Source organism: Mesitornis unicolor, unplaced genomic scaffold, assembly GCF_000695765.1.
Source record: "Mesitornis unicolor isolate BGI_N332 unplaced genomic scaffold, ASM69576v1 scaffold28748, whole genome shotgun sequence".
NCBI classification, from domain to species: Eukaryota; Metazoa; Chordata; class Aves; order Mesitornithiformes; family Mesitornithidae; genus Mesitornis; species Mesitornis unicolor.
Window position 1 is genome coordinate 1 of NW_010201609.1, and position 10,047 is coordinate 10,047.

The 10,047-nt window shown below is 37.4% G+C and overlaps 1 protein-coding gene across 1 annotated transcript in view; it reads left to right on the forward strand.

Annotated features, from left to right (window-relative positions):
* Window positions 1-10: 10 nt before the first annotated feature.
* XRCC5 (X-ray repair complementing defective repair in Chinese hamster cells 5 (double-strand-break rejoining)) overlaps window positions 11-10,047 on the forward strand; it is a gene marked incomplete at both ends in the record, with an annotated part of 27,315 nt that continues 17,278 nt past the window's right edge. The window contains 5 exons of the mRNA XM_010190162.1: window positions 11-49; window positions 1,924-2,147; window positions 5,332-5,446; window positions 7,122-7,260; window positions 9,287-9,399. Coding sequence (XP_010188464.1) covers window positions 11-49; window positions 1,924-2,147; window positions 5,332-5,446; window positions 7,122-7,260; window positions 9,287-9,399 — 630 coding nt within the window. The remainder of the gene's footprint in view (window positions 50-1,923; window positions 2,148-5,331; window positions 5,447-7,121; window positions 7,261-9,286; window positions 9,400-10,047) is intronic.

The following is a 10,047-nucleotide window of genomic DNA, read 5'->3' on the forward strand; positions in this document are numbered from 1 at the left end:
AGGCACCTCTCCCGTTTCCCAAGACTTGGAACTGAAACTGTTAGTTTCAGCCCCTTAGACGAGACTTAGCTGAAAAGTAAAATCACTAAATAGAAAATTAGTTCTGTTTACTCAAACCAGGACAAGGCACAGTACCATGAACCTGAGTACATGCTGCCAGTCAGAGTTACATTTTCCAGTGACCTGGTATTTAGCCCCTGTTACCTTGTTTCCATACCTGTAGTTTGCTGTGCAGACTAGTACATATGCTACCATGAAAAATTAAGGTTACAGTTTTATTCTGTGAGATTTCTGATACAACTTTACGTTTTCTTTGTAATGTAGCAAAGAAAAAGCCTCATGGCTAATAGAAGCACTAGGAAAATGTCACAGTTATAGCATCAACTGCAGATGTACACCCTGTCTCCCAGCCACAGAAGCAAATGATGCTTTTCAGAAATACACGTACAAATGTAAAATACTTAGGGTACTGGTTTAAAAAAAATTTCTTGCTAAATCTTGTCCTGTTGTTATAACTCATACTTCCATCTCTTATGCCCTGTTTATTGATTGGGTTGTCACTTGTGACAGATAGTTGTTTTTCCTCCCTGTTATGAAGTGCTGAGCGCGTGCTGAGCACTATGTAGCTTTGAGTATTACACCGTTCTCATCGCAGGAGTCTCTGAGCACTGTGTAATGAAAGTAATCTCACTTTTATGTATCAGAAGTTTGAAGCTTTTTGCTCTTATAATAGCTTTAAAATTGTTTCTCTTTGTCAGTGGGTGCTGCTTCCTAAAAGGGTACCAAACACATGGCTGAGGTTTGATCTTTAATTCTGCTGTATGTGACATTGTTGTGCATATTGTTAACTCTTATTGTATGTTGCTCTACAGATAAGTTTAGTGAGGACTGATGAGGTGAAAGAAACGTAGAGATCTGTAGGCTGCTTTTTTTTTTAAACATAATACAGTGCTAAAATTCTTCTGCTTTGTGGAGACGTGGTAAAAGGTATCATGTGGTTCATTCAAAGTTGGATCAGATGAAAGATTTGAAAAATCTGCAGGCATTGTCAGGGGCACAAAGTAGATCTTACACATCTCTCTTTTCTGTGGTTATTATACTTAGTTAACTATATTATATGTTGAAGAGCACAAAATCATTTTATCTATAACCCCTGGCTAAATTTTTAAATCTGATTCTTCAAGTGCAGGAAAACTTGTCATCTTCAGTCAGAAATTCACTGAGTCTTGTAAGCTATTAAAATCTCAGAGAGTAGCATTTATTCCAGAAATACCTAATAGCTCCACTGCAGAGAAAATCCCATTTGCTGGCATTTAGAGCCGATAGAGAATCACAGGCCTGGAATGGTCACCTAGAGCAGTCCTCTACTTCACACTGGGTCAGTTGTATGTGTGTCGTTGGAGAGTGGTGTTTGTCTAATCTTTTTACAAATATTTCCAGTGACGGAGACTCTTCTGTCTCCTCAGGCAGTTGGTTTTAGATGGTATGGTTTGAAATGCCTTTATCAGATTTTTTGAGTATCTGACCTGACTCCATGATGTAATTTGGGTGCAGGCTGAATATGAAGAACTGATTGTTCCCTTCCTCTCTGCAGCGGCCTTTTATATTTAAGACTGTCTTGCCCTCTGAATCCCTTCTCCATGGGCTTTATTTTGTTCAATCTTTTTTTATAGATCTTGTTTTGCAATCATCATTGTCTTTACTCCCTAATCCCTTCCTATATGTGGACATCTTTGTTGACGTGTGATGCCCGGAACTTGTGCGGCACTCTGGTCAACGTTACCAATGCCAAGTAGACCTGAAATACTGCTTCACGTGTTTCTCAAGCCATGAGGCTCTTTATACAACTGACAGCAGCTCGATAGAAATTGCTGATTCTGATATTTTATTTTTGGTATTTTGTTGGTTATTTTAATTAAGAAGAAAATCAAACTAACTGCTTCTGCTTGTGTTCTTAGTCTGCCATTTCCAGTGGATGCTGGTGATGGAGGTGGAGATATAAGTGCCAGTGTACATTCTCAAATGCACAGAAACTCTTTTCCAAGGAAGGGTTTGACTGAGCAACAGAAGGAAGGCATTGATGTGGTGAGGAAACTGATGCATAATCTGGATGAAGAAGGAGGGCTGGAAGAAATTTATACTTTCAGGTAAACTTGGCTATTCCTCTTTATCACACTGTAAATTTACTTTCTGATTTCCTCCCCAAAAGATGAAACCAATTAAGATGAAACAGTCAGTCACTTGGCTTCCGATTTCACTGAAATCAGTTAATTTTGTGACTTATATTACACTTAATTCCTTTCAAACAGCTTCTTCAGTGGCTTTAGAATAGGTAGAAAAACTTACAGATTTCACTGGAAAATGAATTGTCTAGATCTGTATTTAAATTAAAAAAAATCAGTTTTCTTCCGTATTTAGTGTTGGTGGATTTTGGAGGGAATGTTTCTATAAATGAGCTTTCAAAAACTTATTTTGGAAAGAGTTGGAATTTGTGACATAGTGTGGGTAGAAAATCTGCGTTTAACAGTAGCCTTTTTTCCTTGCTCTCAGACTTCTTTTAGCTCCCTAGTTTATCAAACTCCCAGAAATGTTTTGAGTGATGTTTTTTGTTGAATCCTGCTTTTTAATCACAGACAACTGTGCAACTGTGCCAAACAGTATACTTTTTTTTAGAAGCATTCCTAGGGCAAGAATTGAAACGTGGTTTTTCACTTGATGTTTACCCAATGAAAGAATAAAAATATGTGTGCATCTGAAAAACTGTAGCTAATGGTCCGTCCAAGACTCTTCCATGTAGGTGTTGTCTCAGCTGGGAAACAAGCAAAATACATCTATGCACCTTATAAAAGTCTGATTTTCTTGTCTTAGTAGTTCTGTTCTGCAGTTACAAAGTGTCATCTTTTTGACAAAATGGTTTTCAGGAAACTTAGTAGACCATAGCTGTAACGTGATTAGCAAGTATAATTTTTAGATGAGATGCCTGTGTGTTTGCATGCTGTTATTCATAATTTTATTTGTGGGATTTCCTTCCCTCACCCTGCCCAGCTGATCTGACAAGGGAGGTTCAGGTTAGAGATAAGGAGGAAGTTCTTTACTGAGAGGGTCGTCAGAAGCTGGAACAGGCTGCCCAGGGAGGTGGTGGAGTCACCATCCCTGGATGTGTTTAAAGAGCGGGTAGACGAGGTACTTAAGGGTATGGTTTAGGGGGTAGACAGGAACGGTTGGACAGGATGATCTCAGAGGTCTTTTCCAACCGAGTGGTTCTGTGATTCTGTGATCTCCTTTGCACCTCAGCAGCCAGTTAAGCTGTTACTTCAACGTTAGTGTGGATTAGTGAAGAAACACGTATCCCTGTGTGTGTAGCCAATACTACTCAACAGAGCAGTCTTGAGGCTAGAAAAAAAGCAGCCTTTGTCATTGCATCCAAAGACAGCACAGAAAAGCAGTATTTTTCTGGGCCCGTTTAACTGTTAAGATAATCCATGTGCATGAAGCTATGATGTGGCTTGGCCCCTTTGTATATTTTAATGACAGGTTCTTGCCACTGTATAAGCTGTCTTTGTGCCATGTTTTCATGGGAAATGTAAAATCTTTGGATAAATAGGCATTTTGGGGTGAAGAGATTAAAGCTTTAGTTGTTTAAGTTGTTTAAGAATATGAGACTTTAGATGCAGTTAAGTTGCTTATCAAGCTGAAGAAGTTAGCCTTGCAAATGTATTGCGATAATTTACCAACTCTGATGATACACTCTCTGTTTTCCTATAGTCATTATACCTGCTGGTAAAAATATTTCAACTCCAGTGAAAATAAATTAGTCATGCAGGAACATAAGTGGGAAAAGTTTGTTGTATTGTGTTAAGGTTTGATATTCTGACTATCAGCCTCTGGGTTTTGGCGGAAGGGATTGGAGAGCAGTAGAGAAGAGATGTGTTTTTAAAACACAGATTGAAATATGCATTTACTAGGGTTTTACTGGCTGAGGCTTCTCTAATAACAGGGATAATTTTTCTTCTATAAACATAAGAAATTAAAGGATTGAATTAAAGAATTTATTAATTTAAAGAATTAATAAATTTAGCCTAAATTACATTTTTAGGCATTTGACACTTGGGTATTTGATTTTCACATTCATCCTTGCATGTATCTGTTGCAGCAGTTTTAATGATGTGCTAACAGGTTCTTTTTAAAAGTCCTGTATTGATTGCCAGAAAAAGTAATATTTGCTCCCTGCCTTTCTTTCCCCAAAGGAAAAAAAAAAGGAAATAAAATGTTTATCTCATTATAAAAAATCCCAGTGCATTTTCTCCTTTCCCTATTAGAATTTTCAGAAACTCCTCATTCACCCTAAGAAATTTGAAAAGTAGAATAACAAGTTGAATTCTGTACTAATTTTGTAGGAGTTGATCTTAATTTTTGCCAGACAAGTGCTTTACTCAAGAGAGAGGTAGATTTTGGGTTTTATCATCATGTGAAAAAGGTGAGGTCAACGCTGTTTTCTTTTTGCTTCATCATGCAATAAAAAAAAAACCTGAGTGCTTTCTCTGCACTGGAATTTTATAGCAAAGTAGCTGATCCAGTTTGCGTTAGCTGAAAGCTGTTGTGGGGTGCAAGCCCATTTGATTTCACAATAATATATTATAAATTACTTTTACTGTCAATTTCTAATTTTTGGACTCCATTGCTTCAAGTTGTGCAGCTGAGTAAACACTCTGGTGTAAAATCATCACAGTTCCTTTTTGTAGCATTTTTATGGACTTGCATATGTGCTGTTCAGGCTAGAAATGTTCAAAGTAATTTTTTTTGCTCTAACTGAATGCCCAAAAAAATGGAGTTCATTAGTACTGTATTAAAAAAAAAAGTGTCAGAAGTTAATTACCACACAAACAAAATCCTGTTAATTGAAACTGAATTCTTTATTTCTTCACCTCTACTGCAGAGAACATTTTACTGCTTAGAGCAGTCTCTTCTAATTTCAGTTGTTCAGCTAACTGCATGCCCTAATTGGGTGAGCACAGATAAATGTAAACTGCTTAATAAGCAATTGTGTAGTTCCATCACAAGACCTACTGACAAACTCTCTTTAAACCCTAATGTTACACCATCACAAAGGCTCAAGATGGGAATAATCTACTGTACCGCCTCTTTGTTTTCCTTCTCTTTTCTGACAATAGTTAATGACAAGATTATTCATACGCTTTATTTTCTAATGCTTTATGCAGTCTAAGGTGAAACAATTGGACTTGTGCATCTCCTTGAAGAGAGTGTATTGTCTGTAGTATTTTATTACAGTTCACTGGAGCTCATTTCTGTTTTCCTGATTCCTTCATTTAGAAAAAGCCTGGAGCGTCTTTCAATGTTTAAGAAAATAGAAAGAAGACCTATGCCTTGGCCCTGTCAGCTCACTATTGGTCCTAATTTGTCTATAAGGATTGTGGCCTACAAATCAGTAAGTTCATAAAGTTGTACATTTTAGTGTATTTTGGCAGCAAGTTAAGTGCAGCTGCATGTTTTTTCCTTAAAGCTAAGAAAATAAAAGATAAAACAACATCCAAAATAATTATGGTAGAGATTTTATGTGCGTAGAAGCCAGTACATCTGAAACTGTGGTTCCCACAGCAGCTCTTAACTTCGCTATATTGTACACATATGTTAAAGAACTAAAATTCACAATGTGCAGAAATAGAAGTACTTGTGATCTACGCTGTGACACTTAATGGTATTGCAGCTGATGAACCTGAATAAAAATGCTGCGATTGTGTGAAGCTTTCCGTTCAGCATCAGTGATAGGTCTGCAGCTCAAGGAGACTTAATACATGTTTCTTAGGCATGAGAGGTATTACGCACATGTGTATGTAGAATGGTGGGTGTAAATTATTTACCAGCTATTGTTTCGAATTGCATCTATTGTTATTTCAGTCTTGGAAATAAAAGATGTATTTTTTCAGCTTGTTTGCTTTATCCTGTTTAGCAGAGCTTGTGTACAGTCAGTGTATATGGATTCTTCACACAGTGCTAGGAAGAAGGAAGTGTATTTAAGCACAGAAAATGTGCAAAATTCCAGTTATTGAATAAGTAATAGATATCTCTATAGTGTGGCAGCATGCATGGATGTGGTGAGATGGAGATTAATTATTTGAACCCAGGAAGAGAAGTCTGTCCGATGTTGCACCGTTGCAAGATGTATTATGAAGTTGAAATATATCTGATTTCTGAGAGATAGGAATGCCAGCCTTGAAAGTGATCTCTGCTGCCAGCTTTCTATTTGTACTTATTCATAATTTTTAAAATTAGGATATTGTGCTAAACCTGTACAAATATGCAATAAAAATCCCCTCCCGAAGGTGTTTACACACAAAATAAATGAAGCTTGGGAGAGTAAGCAACATGAACAGTGTGACTAGCCTGAGGTCATACAGCAGTTGGATCAGAGCTAGGAATAGACTTGTGGTATCTACTGACATAATCTATTCTGTCTTTTCTGTTTTGTGCCTAGTTCTCCATTTTTCTTCTCATTCACTAAGTGTACCATCAATTTCACTTAAGTAGAGAGAAAACAAAGCATTTTTCTCTCCCTGTAGTGGGGAAACATTCATTTATTGCAGATATTTATTGCCTCTTTCCCCTCCCAGTCCCGTAATGCAACTGAGATCTTTTTCTGCCTTTGGGGAAGTTGCAGTACCATAGAGTGTATTTATCGTGTAGTAAACCTGATGCAAAACTTGGGCAAACAAGCTGAATGAGCACTGAATCTTCTTGTATCTTTAACATATATCTTAATGCTTTGTTAGAAGCGTTTATGTAAGTGGAGGAAGAGGAATACATAGCAGGGAAAGTACATGTTGTCTTGTCACTAAAAGACTTCCACAAATGACTTAGCTAATGACATTAATGAATGAATACGCAGTCAATATGATATAGTTCAGGTGTTAGGTCTCATACAGATGAAACAGTGTGCTGAAAGCACTGGGGGAGCTGTCAGCGATGCATATTTGGGGCTGTCATTATTAGTCCCTTGCTGGCAAAATAATACAGCGCTCGGTCTAAGAATTTTTTGCATATTCTGCTAAGCATTCTGGATCTCACAGAAATGTTAAACATTCCTTTTGTTTGAACTTACAAAGGTCACAGAAGAGAAGGTGAAAAAAATTTGGTCAGTTGTGGATGCTAAAACCCTCAGAAAAGAGGATGTGCAAAAAGAAACTGTTTACTGCTTGAATGATGATGATGAGACAGAGGTTCAGAACACTGATACTATTCAAGGTATGACTTCTTTATGTGCACCCTGAAGGCAGCGTGAAGATAATTCCTGGTACTTTTACATCACCTAAGGGACTTTTAGTTTTATACTTTGAAGCCTAGCTCTGGTCTTAGAATGTAAACTCTGTAAGCTGCTGGAACATGGAAACTGTTTGTCTTCACGTATTTTAAAAATTCTTACTTTTGCCAGTAATAGAAATAATAATAATACCACCAGGTGGAACTTGGAACTCACTACAGGTTCCCAAAATGTCTGCTGTGAAGGACCATACCTCAGGTCTGTAGTGAGTAGTGCTGCTACCTCTTTTCTGCTTTAAAATCTTCAGTTGTACTGATAACAAACACTTTCATAACACTGCTTTTTTGCTAGATAAGCAACTATTCTAGATATTCTGCAATTGAGAAGATGAAAACATTAAAACAAGGCTTAGTGTTCAAGAGTATTAGCTTTGCTGTTTAAATTCCACAACAGGTCCAATCTGAAGTAGTGGTATGCAGAGTGCTTGTTTTATAACCTTCAGCTTCTTTCCGAGTGCTTTAAATTCCTTGGAAGACTAAAGACCCCAGGTACCACATGAAATAGTCTCCTTCTTAAAAATGGAGTTAAGCAAATATGTTTAATTTTTTGCAATTATATAGATATATTTTATTGCTATTTTTTTTCTTTCCTTTGCTATTTCAATGCCACGCAAGTAAGGCAAGTGTATTAACTCTGAAGGTCAGAGCTATTCACATAACAGTATAGAAAGTGCTGTCAAGTGAATAAAATTAATTGAAAAATGAAGATAAATGCTGTATTTTTTTATTTAACCTCATTCAATTGCAGCAATCATAGCTGTTTTGTAGCAGTAGCAGATAAAAATGTCCTAATGACAGTGTGGCTTTTATTTCTTTAAGCAGAAATGATATTTAAAAGCTAGTAGTTTGTTTATGTTTTATAACTTCAAAACTTTTAGTAAAATTAAAAAAGAATCCACTTCTTACAGTGACTATATTTTGAAGCATTTGTGGCTGTTCTCTGCTGATGTTCTGACTGCATAAGTCAGTGAGTAGTTGCGGGATATTAGTGTGAAAAAGTGATGAACAGTTCAATGTGAACAAAAGAGACGAAAAATTTCTCTATCAATGATGTGATATTTCTTACAGTTGAAGAGCTGCTGACGCCTCATGGACTTTTGTGGACATTTTGAGAAATGTCATAGTCAATATTTAGCATTTGAAGCTCTAATACTGAAATTGCTTTCATTCTGCCTGTGTGTTTGCTTTTCAGTTCCCAGGAAAATTTATGTACAAACAGGTTTTTCATCTGGGGGTTTACCTCTGTTCCTCATGCTTTCTATTCACCTGGGGATATAATCCTTAGTCTGTGACAGTAATAAAGTTATGATGTTATAAGGAGGATATAGGAGCTTGAGGTGGGGAAATAAGCAGCTGGAGCAGATGATACCTCTGAGAAACTAACAGCTTCCTATGTTGTGGAGATATCTGTAATGTAAGGCACAGGAAGAAAAACACAGAAATGTTTAGAAAGACCACTTCTGCATACAAGTGTGTTTTCACTGTCCATTGCTTGTGAGTAGTGGTAGCTCACACTGTTAACACATTTTGGTCTCTGAAGCCCTTCTGGTGTCATTTCCTGTCCATGATTTGTGGTATGTTTTGGGTTTTTTTTGTATTGCATTTGCAGGGGCTGTTGCAGTGTATTTGTTGAAATCTGTTCTGATTTGCTTAAGTCTGTTCTGTGAGCATAACTTTGTTGGTCAAGATGTTCAGTTTCCGTGTTTCCTGCTCTTTACAAGGGTAGCCACGTTACATAAAACAGTGTACAAGGAATGCAACTGCTGTTCGTGAAGTACAAAATGTGTCTATGGGGTGTGTGGGTTTTTTTGTTAACAGGGAAAGTAATTTGACGAGTGTGTGGAGTGTAGCTGTGGGGTATGCATGCATTGATAAAATATTCAGAGAGCTAATTTCAGTGTTAGAATTGTAGGCCCATATGCTTACCAGATGCTCTTCTCTTGTTCTCCAGGGTTTCGCTATGGAACTGATATAGTTCCTTTTTCCAAGGAAGATGAAGAGCAAATGAAATACAAAACAGAATCGAAATGTTTTTCTGTTCTGGGATTCAGCATGGCCTCTCAGGTACAGTACAAAACGTCTTCCAGTTCAGCTTCCAGGATTGTTCAAGACAATTGATTTCAGTTTGAATTCATTAAGTTATGGAGGTGTACTGAGTTCCAGTATTGGAAATGAGGCATCTGCAGTCAGGTATACAGGGGTGACTTATTTGCCGATTCCACATGTAAACAGTGTGTAGTCTTGTGAAGGAGAGAAGATCCTAAATGTGGCCGCTGGGCTCTCAAGTGACGCAAGAGCCACTGAACTCAGATCTCTGCAAGGTAGAGAAAGGTATTGTTTCATCTCATGAACTTAAATGGTGACGTCAGATCTGCAACAGAAGATGGTCTCTCTTCTGTTCAGGTCATGCAAAAGCCTTTTTCGGCCTTGTTCAGCCACAACTGACTGTTCAAAAACTCTCCATATTTCAGTGAGATGCTTGGTATTTGTATGCACTTACCTGTACTTGTGGTATTAACTTTGGCATTCATTTTATCCGGAAGTTGTAAGACACTTACATTGAGCAAGTACATTGATAAAAGCTGTCCAGCACAAGGTGATTTCCTGCAGAAAATCCAGGACTTAATCATTGAGTCCTTCTTGAAGGAGGACACACATGGAGAAAGTACAGAGATATGTAATTACTAGAAATGTTAAGCTGCTCCCACTCTT